At 40.5% G+C, this 12,276-nt stretch overlaps 1 protein-coding gene across 4 annotated transcripts in view; it reads right to left on the minus strand.

Annotated features, from left to right (window-relative positions):
• Positions 1-12,276, minus strand: part of BCKDHB (branched chain keto acid dehydrogenase E1 subunit beta) — a 112,040-nt gene that overhangs the window by 84,532 nt on the left and 15,232 nt on the right. For all 4 annotated transcript variants that reach the window (XM_031610910.2, XM_090136095.1, XM_090136097.1 and 1 more), the window contains exons 4-5: positions 5,322-5,455; positions 2,077-2,232 (exon numbers count right to left, since the gene is read on the minus strand). In XM_031610910.2, coding sequence (XP_031466770.2) covers positions 2,077-2,232; positions 5,322-5,455 — 290 coding nt within the window. The remainder of the gene's footprint in view (positions 1-2,076; positions 2,233-5,321; positions 5,456-12,276) is intronic.

Here is a 12,276-nt window from a genome sequence, read left to right on the forward strand (position 1 = left end):
GTAAATCATGGCTTTACTTCCCATGCAAAATATGCACAGATGAGTTACATTAATATTCTACTACTAGCATATTCATATGAGAGTTTCAATTTCAGTAAAGCAGTAATAACTTTCTTAAACATTAACTGCATTAACAGACAGCTTTGCAGAAAAAATCCAAGATGCAACACTGTTTCCACAAAGATACAAAATTCAAAAGAATACTCCTCTGTGCATCCAAAATTAATACATGGTTCCATCAAGTCCATGGAATTTCATGTGTTCTTTAACTGAGATGGCAGCAATTAACTGTAACAATGTATTTTAACACAATTACCCAAGGAATTTCCAATTTGGGTTCCTTTAAGTTCTTCAGCAACTTACAATTCCCTACAGTCCCTAACGCTTCTTCCAAACCCCAGTGCCCATCACTTTTCTGGAGGGAGGGGGGCAGGGCATATTTGCCCCCATTAATGCATCCTTGCATCTCATCCTTACTATAGCTAAGATATACAGTTTAAGATATTGACCTGGAAGGGTATTTGCCATACACACATTTATACTGAAAAGAAAAAAAAGAAAAAAACAAAAAGAAGAAGAATCAAAGACAAAAGAAAATAAAATCATCGGGCATAATAAATAAAATTTTGTCTAACTTACTCAGAAGACTAAACTCAGTAGTATTAGACTGCACTGAATTAGAAAGGGTTTTAACCTACACAAAATCTCAGCACTTAGTTAGTTCAATATGAAGATTTGAGATTGACAAACAAGGCCAGCAGATAGGCCTGGTGTCTGTATCTTAATCATAAAATTATTTTATTCTTCTACACCATAATAAGCTACTCATGTTTTTTTCAAAAAGCTCAAGAAACTTTCAGAATCAATTACCTGGCAAGAGGCTCTAGTTTACTTGTCTGTATCACTGAATATTTTCAAGTTTAGTATAAGAACACCTCAGAGTCCATGAAGATGTATTCTTCATTTTCAAGGATCATGAAATACAATGCAAATAACATACAATAAAATGTGAATGATGTAAGCTCTTATTTACAGGCAGGATAAATGCTTATAGCCTCCCTGTACAAGAGTAATATCTGACATTTCAGTACACCAATACCATATTAAGGAGTAGTTTAAACAAAAGATAAACAATGAACATGTGTCTTCCACATACAAATACTGTTTTTGTTCAAGTCCATCCCATTAATCAAGCTATGATTCATCTCTTAATGGGTTGGATGTCAGTTAATCCAAATGCACAAGTCCATGGACATTAAGTTTACTCAGAAAGAATGAACTTTACTCAGAATTTACTCAGGAAGCTGGCAAAGAGTGTTTTCTTAATCTCAGATGACCAGATCCCCCCCACTCCATCTTCACTAAGAACCATATCCATCTAAATGCTAAGAATCTTTACTTTCAAGAAATGCCACTTTCCACACAGAAAGCTTGCCCTAAGGTATCATTCACATAATCATAGAACAGTTGAGGCTAGAAGGGTCCTCTGGATCCACCTGGCACAGTCCCTGCTCAAACCCAAAGCAGGTTGTCCAGGATCTCTTCAATGTGGCTTTTGAATATCCTCAAGGAAGGAGACTCTACAGCCTTTCTAGGCAACCAGAGCTCAGTCACCCACACAGTTAAATAAGTGCTTCCTGGTATTTCAGACTGAACCTCCTGCATTTCAGTGTGCAACTAATAGCTCTTGGTTTTTCACTGTCATTTATATACATGAATTTTATAAACCACTTAAGGACACATGTAGGAAAAAAAAAAAAGGAAAGCAGTATTCATTAGTTTTTAATTTCTGTAGTATGTTGGGGACACTGAGCAAATGTAAAATGTATGCTAAAAGCAAATACAACGCTATACCTGCTAAAGGTTGTTTCAATTATGACTATAAATTCTCCAACTCTAAACACTGTTTAAGCTTTATTAATGGAAAGCTTCTAATAGAGTTCTTAATTAGTAGATTCAGACGTTCTGCTGTGTACACTGACTTCCGTCCTCCCTTCCCTGCCTGCACTCAGACTCATTAGTCTGATTATTCAGGTTCATTCAGAATCAATCTTTGTAACATAAGAATTACTGTACCTTTATTCCTGGACAATGAGCAAAAAAAGCTTCTGGACTTTGAGAGTGATACAGTGCACCATGTCCCACACAACCCCAGGGGGCTCTGATGGTGAGGTTTCCACAGTTGAACAGATCTCCAGAGCGGTAACGATACTTTGCTGCTTCATTAACAATCTGGGGAAAAAAGAAAAAGTAATATCCAGTCCAGTACCTCTAGTTACATATCAATAAGCCTCTACAATACACAAGATGCATCTATATCATCCAGTCCATGCACAGAATTCAGAGGACCAAACTAGATGCAAAAGACTCCGTTAAGTCTATTGCAAGCTAAACATTTTCCAAGGCAAGTGAGTTGGTAATTTAGTGGATTCAAGTTAAACACTCAGTTATTTACAAGCAGCTTGCGGAAGTCGCACTGATCGCCAGCACTCATTCTCACAGGAGACTTCAATTTCCCTGATACATGTTGGAAATATAATACAGCATATCCTACAGAGGAAGCAGTTCAAGAGGTTTCTAGAGTGTGTGGAAGATAGCTTCCTTACGCAGCTGGTAGGAGAGCCTACCAGGGGTGGTGCCCTGCTAGACCTGCTCTTCACTAACAGAGAAGGACTGGTGTGAGATGTGAAGGTTGGGGACTGTCTTGGGCAGAGCAACCATGAAATTGTTGAATTCTCTGTTCTTGGAGATGTCAAAAGGTTGACTACCAAAACTGCTACCTTGGACTTCAAGAGGGTGAACTTTGACCTGTTCAGGACGCTTGTAGCATGGGACCCTTGGGAGTCGCTCCTTAAGGGTAAAGGGGTCCAGGAAGCCTGGATGCTTCTCATGAAATCTTAAAGGCACAAGAACAGGCTGTTCCTGAATGCCATAAGGTGAGCTGTAGGGGAAGAAGACCAGTGTGGATGAGCCAGGAACTATTGCTGAGACTCTGAAAGAAAAAGAGAGTCTATGCCCTCTGGATGAAGGGACAGGCTACTTGGGGAGATTACAAGGAAGTCGCTAAGGTATGCAGGGAGGAAGTTAAGAGGGCAAAGGCCCAACTTGAACTCAGAATGGCCACTGCAGTAAGAGAGAATAAGAAATCCTTTTATAAATATATCAACAGTAAGAGAAGAACCAGGGAGATTTTCCATTCTTTACTTGATGAAGCAGGGAATGTGACCACTGAGGATAAGGAGAAGGCTGAGGTCCTCAACACCTTCTTTACATCTGCCTTTAATAGGCAGGTCAGATATCCTCAGGGCACTTTACACCCTGATCTGGAAGTCTGGGATGCTACGCAGAATAGACCCCCAGAGATTCAGGTAGAGATGGTTAGAGAGCTCCTCCTCCACCTGGACTGTCACAAGTCCATGGGACTGGACAGGCTTCATCCTAGGGTGCTAAGGGAGCTGGCGGGGGTGACTGCCAAGCCTCTGTTGGCCATCTATCAGCACTTCTGGTTACCTGGAGAGGTCCCAGAGGATTCAAGGCTTGGTGATGTGACTCCCATCTACAAGAAGGGCCATAAGGAGGATCCGGGGAATTACAGGCCTGTCAGCCTGACCTCAGTACCAGGAAAGTTATGGAGTAAATCATCTTGGGTGAGATCACACAACATGTGTGTGGCATCCAGAAGATCAGGCCCAGCCAGCACGGGTTCATGAAAGGTAGTGCTTGACCAACCTCATCTCCTTCTATGACTGGGTGACCAGACTGGTAGATGAAGGAAAGGCTGTTGATGTAGTCTACCTAGACTTCAGCACAGCCTTTGACATGGTCTCTCACAATATTCTTCTAGGGAAACTGGCTGCCCATGGCCTGGACAGGTATACCCTTGTTTGGGTAAGGAACTGGCTAGAGGGCCATACCCAACAGGTAGTGGTTAATGGAGTGAAGTCCAGCTGGCGACCTGTTTCAAGTGGTGTCCCCCAGGGGTCGGTACTGGGGCCTATCTTGTTTAATATCTTTATTGATGACCTAGACGAGAGGATTGAGTGTACCCTCAGTAAGTTTGTAGATAACACCAAGTTGGAAGGTGGTGTCAATCTGCCTGAGGGTAGGGAGGTGCTGCAGAGGGATCTAGATAAGCTGGATCACTGGGCTGAGGTGAATGGGATAAGGTTCAACAAGGCCAAATGCCTCGTCCCACGCTTTGGTCACAACAACCCCATGCAGTGATATAGGCTTGGGAACAAGTGGCTGGATGACTGTGAAGAGGAAAGGGACCTGGGGGTGTTGGTTGATGCTCAGCTGAACACGAGCTGACAGTGTGCCCAAGTAGCCAAGAGGACCAACGCCATCCTGGCCTGCATTAGAAATAGTGTGGCCAGCAGGAGCAGGGAGGTGATCATCCCCCTGTACTCAGCACTGGTGAGGCCGCACCTCAAGTACTGTGTTCAGTTTTGGGCCCCTCACTACAAAAAAGTCATTGAGGCCCTGGAACATGTCCAAAGAAGGGCAATGAAACTGGTGAGGGGGCTGGAGCACAAGTTTTACGAGGAGCGGCTGAGGGAGCTGGGATTGCTTAGTCTGGAGAAGAGGAGGCTCAGGGGAGACCTCATTGCACTCTACAATTTCCTGAAGGGAGGTTGTGGTGAGGAGGGGTTTGGCCTCTTCTCCCAGGCAACAAACAGGACCCGAGGAAATGGCCGCAAGCTGTACCAGAGGAGGTTTAGGTTAGACATAAGGAAGAACTTTTTCTCCCAGAGAGTGGTCAGGCACTGGAATGGCCTGCCCATGGCGGTGCAGTCACCATCCCTGGCAGTGTTCAAGAGGCATCTGGATGAGGAGCTATAGGATATGGTTTAGAGGCTTGTGGTAGCAATGGTAACAGGAGGACGGCTGGACTAGATGATCTTATAGGTCATTTCCAACCTTGTGATTCTATGATTCTATGAATCTAGGATTCTATCAAGAGTAGTCATATAGACCAGTTGTTTCCCCATTCCCAGAAGACAGTCAGCTCAGTTCAAATTCAGTTTATCCTGTTGACAAATAGTTGGCCTGCAATCACACAAAGAAGTAAGGGATGGTGTTGGGACAACACAGCTGGGGAATTTAAGGCAGTTTAAGCTAACTTACATTATTTAATCAGCATTCAACCTGGAACTGGTACCTTCCTGTTTACACAGTGCATGCATAAATATTAGTATTACAGCTGTGGCTATTTTTGCATAAAGCATATATTCAGACCAAGTATTAATGCTAACAAGAGAACATTTAAAACAAATTCATAAAACTTCTTTTTTACTTCATTCAAAATTATTGGTACTAACCTGATCAAATGCTGGAAAAATGTAATCTGCAAACTGAATTTCTGCAATGGCTGTAGCACCCGCAACAGCAACTCCAATACCAAATCCAACAATTCCTTGCTCACACAAGGGCGTATTAAAAACTCTGTCTTTGCCTGTAAAACAAGAAAATTCCTTTCATGCACCAGTTTTAAGTGGAAAACCTAGCACCAGAAATATTCAAGTTATTGTCTGCAATTAAGCATATTGCTCTTTAGATAGGCTTTTTATGTGTATCAATCATAAACAAAAAACATTACAGATATGGGTATCTAATGTCAATTAAAGGAAGACAAGGGTTAGGGTTAGATGTAAGATAAGAACAGTTTAAGTAATTTACAATATTCTTATTAGCACTTCGAGTAAAAGAAGTTGTTCCGATAACATGCAAACGAACAGGTATAGTCATGTTTATACAGGAGAAATAAATACATGCAAACTTTAAGAAGGTTACAACAGAGAAAAAATATTGTTATTACTTCAATTGTTTTTTTTCCAGACAATCAAAATTATCTGTTCATCCTCAAACATACATGGCCCTACATGCGCCATCTGTCTCCAGTATGCTGTCTTTTCCCACCACTCCCCATAAGCAGATCCCAGTCTCACCAGTTGTTTTTTTTTTTTAAAGAAAGACTGCATTTCCTAAAGAATTTGATTCATCAGTAGGAATCATAGAACCATAGAATTATGGAATCATAGAATTGCTCGGGTAGGAAAAGACCTCCAAGATCATCAAGTCCAACAACACTACCCTAGCTCTAACAGCCCTCTGCTAAATCATGTCCCTGAGTACCACATCCAAATGATCTTCAAACGCATCCAGGGATGGTGATTCAACCACCTCCCTGGAGACCCTATTCCAGTGCTTAACAACCCTTACTGTAAAGAAGTTTTTCCTGATATCAAACCTAAACTTCCCCTGGCACACCTTGAGGCCATTTCCCCTTGCTCTGTCACCTGTCACCAGCGAGAAGAGACCAACCCCGCTTGCTGTAAGCACCTTTCAGGTATTGGAAGAGAGCAGTAAGATCTTCCCTCAGCCTCCTTTTCTCCAGACTAAACAGCCCCAGTTCCTTCAGTCTCTCCTTGTAGGGCATATTCTCCAAGCCCTTCACAAGCCTTGCAGCCCTTCTTTGGACCTGCTCCAGCAACTCAATGTCTTTTTTGTACTGAGGTGCCCAAAATTGAACACAGTACTTGAGGTGAGGCCTGACCAATGCTGAGTACAGGGGCAGGATGACTTCCCTAGTCCTACTCACCATATCATTTCTGATACAAGTCAGGATACCATTGGCCTTCTTGGCCGCCTGGGCACACTGCTGGCTCATATTCAGCCGACTGTCCATCAGTACATCAAGGTCCCTTTCCATCAGGCAGCTTTCCAGCCACTCCTCCCCAAGCCTGGGGTTGTTGTGACCAAAATGCAGGACCTGACATTTGGCCCTAATGAAACTCATACAGTTTACCTTGGCCCATCTATCCAGTCTATCCAAATCCTCTGTAGTGCCTTTCTCACCTCTGGCAGATCAATACTCCCTCCCAGCTTGCTGTCAGAAAAAAAAAAGCTGTTCTTGGTGTTGAAGGCAAAAGACTGGAAACCAAGTATTCTGAGTTTTGTAACATTCCCAAGCAAGTGCAAAATGGTCATTTTAACTGACGTTTCCATGTCACTGTAATTTCATATTCCAAATATACTTTGATATGATAAGTAATTACAAAATTGTTCAGTTCATGAAAATAAAAATGAGGAGAGGGAAATGAAACACCATTACAATTTCTTCTGTAAGATATATGTGCAATATTTGCCAGTAGTGTTTTGAGTTTCACACTTTAAGAGTTGGTTTGGTTTGGTTTATGACAGATCAGGCATCAGGTTTTGGCTCTCTCCCCCTTTGCTCTCCTCTTTTCACACCTCCTCAAGAACATTTCTATGACAAACTCATTTAGGGAAAGTAAAAAAGAATGTCATCCAACAATACAAAAATGTTAATAGTGTCAGTATGGCTACATAAGTCATCACAAGTCTGAATGCCTAGCACAATTGTAGGACATGTTACAGTTCCACAGGCAAGACAGGAGAAATATTTTCAAGCACCTTAATTTTTTTTATTTTTTTTTTTCCTGGAGGGAAGCATTGTTTTCTGAAATTCCGTCACTTCTACTCATTCCTTAAAAATGAGTGTTTGTATCAAATTCCTGTGACCTACAGTACTTTTAAGATATGAGCACGCTGGGCCACTTCTTGTTTAGAAATTGATTTCCAAGAAACTACAAGCTTTTGTTTCTTAGGATTTAGAAGAATTGCCATTCCTGGGAGACACAAGAATGTTACCATAGCTAAATCAGCAATTAAGATTGAATTCCAGATTAACAAAATCATTGCATAGCTTTTGAAATAAGTTCCTTGTTTCCAATACACCAAATATTCACTGAATATTATCCTGATCAACTCCTGAATCACATCACCCTGCAGATCTCAGAACATTTTACAAGTAGGAAGATCAACAAGCTCTCATTTCCAAAATATATGAGCAATCTAACCCAAGTAATTTCCAGATGTGGGTCAATTGTACTTCACTTCACATTCCTGAAAAAAAAAAATAATCCTTACAGGTACCATGTTTAAAAGTTCATCAGACCAAAAATGATTCAGAAAGTCAGAATGGCAGAAACTTCACAGCACTGACATTTACTGTTGCTGGGCATTTATCTTACCAGTGTGCCTCAGTAAAACACCAAGCTTGCATATTCCTATTCTTCCTTTACATGTACTACCAGCATCATTGCCTAAAAATAGCCCGAAACCAAAAAGATTCCCATAAAAAGACTAGGAAATCCAGACATGGAAAAGATCTTTATAAAAACGTTATTTGTTTTTATTGTCCTTGCAATTAAATTATACTAATTTCAGACAGATATCAATCATTGGCTTTATTGCCAAGAAATTTATCAAGAAGAAAAAATGGTTTGAAAAGCTTCAAAAGGGGATTATGTCTCCCCTTAGAAACAGACTAATGGGGATGGTTTAAGTCACATCACTGCTTTCCTTTTCACATGCAGACAAAGGAAATTTGGCTCTAAGGGCAATTTAGCAGAATGAATCAGTAGATCAGAACTAACCTGTAAGACAGAAAAAGGAAGAAATGCCATGGAAAGACAAAAGAAATCCTATAACACGGCCACAGAATGATTTTTAAATTAGAGCAACCACATGCTGCTGCCCCTGACCCCAGAGGACAGCTGTGTGCATCCCCCGGGGGCTCCCTCTGCTGAGGGGCACCACAGCCTTCCCCTCTCCTGATGTGCAACAGGCCTTCGCCGCAGCTGCCTGTACCACCGGTAGCAGCCTGAGCAATCCAAGTCTCCATTTAGCACCTGTATTTTTATTTTTCAGGGCTTAAAGCCAGTATAATCCAATGAACAGCCAGCTTTCTTCAGCCGAAAGAATTTTTAGCCAGGAAAAAGGAGCATAAAGCACCCATGAAAGCATACACATGAAAATGTGTGCATCTGCCCCAGGCTTCACCACCACCTGGGCCTGTGAGGAAGTCCTTCTCTTCAATGATGAATGTAATGTTTGCTTTTCTTAATTTTTTTTTAATCATTTTGTCTCCGACTAATAACGTGTTAACATCATATTACATGTGTCTGCTTCACAGACATTTACATGCAGGTCAAAGCATTTCACCTCATTTGCTCACATGGTATTCTGATCGTATACAAGCATATGTATTTTTTTAAATTCACCACACTTCATAGAGGCCTGAAAACCAGTAGCAGCATAAGAGAAGGTTAGGGCATGGTTTCCATTTTAATTTGTTTCTCTTAGATGTGCTGCTACATTTGGTCACAATTCTTCCCTGTCAGGCAGAGCACTGGAAGCCATCTCATGGATATACCATAGATAGAAAGGTAAAACAAACCAGCAATACTTACTGTCACATAAGAAAACAAATGAATTGCTGAGAATTGCCCAGAAACAGCCAAATAATACTAAGCTTACCTGATCTTACTCTTTTAAGATCTTACTCTTTTAAATTAAACTGACTTGAACAATCTTACAAAATTAGTTTTTGAGTAGTCATTTATAAGAACCTTGAAAATAATTGTTTAATATCATTTTTAGGTAGATGAATGAATTAAAAGCATTTTAGAATCGCGACACTAACATTCCTCTCTGTGATTCAGAATATAAAAGACACCCTAATGAAACTCCTGAAAAAGTTTTGGGATCAAACTAGAGGCAGCTTGATGCTATAAAATGGGTACAATAAAATAAATGATAGGAGAATCAATGGAAGAAAACATAAAATATACCACAACAGTTATAATATAATCAGTTTGAAGCACCTAATTAGAACTTTCAGAAGTAAACCCTGAGGTACTACAGCTTAAAACAGTAAAGACAGTCAGGTAATTCTCACTCTCACATTATAACTTAGGTATTAGTTTTAGATGTATAACAATTATAGTGACCCCTCTTTCAACCAAAGCCTAAAGTATGCCTTTTATATTCATTAGATGGGAAAACAAGTCTTGGATACGATTTCATTACGATCTTGTTTTACATAAAAGCTAGCCTTTTGAACAAAAGATATGCACGTCATCAGATAAAGCAAATTTCCTTAACATTAGAAATGTTAGGGTATGTTTTTAGCCTCTTATTTGTATTTACACAATCTGAAAACCATTAATAAAAGGAATACCAAATATTAAACACTGAAAACTATAAGGTCATGTATGTTATGTTATGTATGTCAAAATGTGGAAAGGAAATCTGCTTTGAGTTATTCGTATGAGCCTTTGGAAACCATTCACTCAGCTGAACTTTAACTCAAGACTAATAATCCAGAGATACTTTATCTTTCCATACTTTGCTTCTGTATCAAGAAGAAACATTTCCAAACTCAGATTTCCAATACAGATACAAGGAAGTGACACCTCTGCCTTATGTGAACCCTCATGCATCAGCCCCTGGGGAGACATTTCACTTTCATTCAGTTTTCTCAACATCCCTACTTTCAGCCATCTGAACAAGCTGGTGTTCTTCTCCATGCAGCGAGTTAAACAAGTGACATACAGAGCTACATGGAAAGTGGACGATTCTCCTTATGCCTCCACCTCAGGAATTCAGAAAGAGGGTTAGATGCACATTAAGAAAGTGAATAAATACATCACCTAATAAAGTAAATCTGAAAAGATTAAAAATTGAGGAAAAAAAAAGTAGCAGCTAATTGATTTTATTATTATTTATATTATTATTCAGTTCTTTCATCCAGCTGTGAACTGCTTTTATTTGAATAAAACAAGATTGGTCTCTGACTTTTTCTGAACAAAAAGAACCTCACCAGTGCTCAAACTGTCACTGACACTGACACTCTGCCTAAGGGGCAACGGGTTCAACTCAGTCTTACAACCATTTCCTGCTCCAAAAGGAAAAGCTTCCTAGCAACCTAACAGAACACATGTTTACAGGCATATGTAGTCGATTATTATGCATTAATGTTTTGGCCTGCTTCTTCTTTATTTATTCCAAGCTGTCAGGAAAAAAACTATTTCAGCTTTCAATATCTACAATGAGTGAAACATGTTTCTGTTTTAATTTATCTCCAAAAATGAGTTATTCAAACAATATGAAATCTCCTATATACTAACACATGACCCAGGGCTCCAACTCTGGAGCCTTTTACTCTGTAAGAGCATATGTTCAAATATTTGAGTGGTTTGTGTAGTACTGGTTAGTTCCTTAAGGACACTTTTCTTTTGGGTATTTCTACATCACTCTTGTTAAAAAAGACATCTTAAAGAAAAAAAATAAAAACATTAATACTGGGTTGTTTTAATAACAAAATTATTAGCAATTTCTCTAGGTAACGTTTTATTTGCCCTGTGATCTCAGTAGCTTCAATTAAAAATCTCCATTATAAGTCAAACAGAAGAGTCCAACAAGCTAAATATATTCTAAAGCTAAATATATATCCCACAATTCAGGATGAACGTTAAATCCATTTGAATTTTGGTTAAATGGTTTGATGGAGTGACGGCATCGGTGGGCAAGGGAAAGGTGACCGATGTCATTTACCTGTACTTGAGCAAGGCCTTTGACATGGTCCCCCACCACATCCTTATCTCCAAACTGGAGGGATGTGGTTTTGATGGGTGGACCACTCGATGGATAAGAAACTGGTTGAAAGGCCGCAGACAGAGGGTGGTCATCAATGGCTCTATGTCCAGGTGGAGCTCGGTAATGAGCGGTGTCCCCCAGGGGTCTGTCTTGGGACCGGTGCTCTTTGTAGGACCAAGCCTACAAACAGGAGGGGAATCAACTCTTTGAAAGGGTGAGTGACAGCAGGACAAGGGGAAATGGTTTCAAGCTGAGGGAAGGGAGATTTAGGTTGGACGTCAGGGGGAAATTCTTTACAGAGAGAGCAGTGAGGTGCTGGAACAGGCTGCCCAGAGAGGTTGTGGATGCCCCATCTCTGGAGGTGTCAAGGCCAGATTGGATGGGGCCCTGGGCAGTCTGGTCTAGCATTAGGTGGGATGGTTGGTGGCCCTGCGTGTGGCAGGGGGGTTGGAGATTCATGATCCTTGAGGTCCCTTCCAACCCTGGCAATTCTGTGATTCTGTGATTCTGTAACTAACAGGTAATCCCATGACAGTATTCCAGCTCTTCCCTTAATCCAGCAAGTCATGACATGGCATCTAGACATAACTAAGTCAAAAAAAAAAAAAAAAAAATCCATTTAAGAAAACTATAAGCGACAGAAATCCAGGTCAGAAAGGCGACCTGCATGCACTGAACTATATTTTCTGCTCCCTCTTCTGTTGCTGCAGAATCTGCTATAACACTACTTTGCAACAAAGGATCCTGACATCTTCCATATGAAAGCTTTACAACAGCCAAATGACTGATAAGTCTTCCTGCTTGGTTTCA

This window comes from Phasianus colchicus, chromosome 2 (assembly GCF_987193195.1).
Source record: "Phasianus colchicus chromosome 2, bPhaCol1.hap1.1, whole genome shotgun sequence".
Lineage (NCBI taxonomy): Eukaryota > Metazoa > Chordata > Aves > Galliformes > Phasianidae > Phasianus > Phasianus colchicus.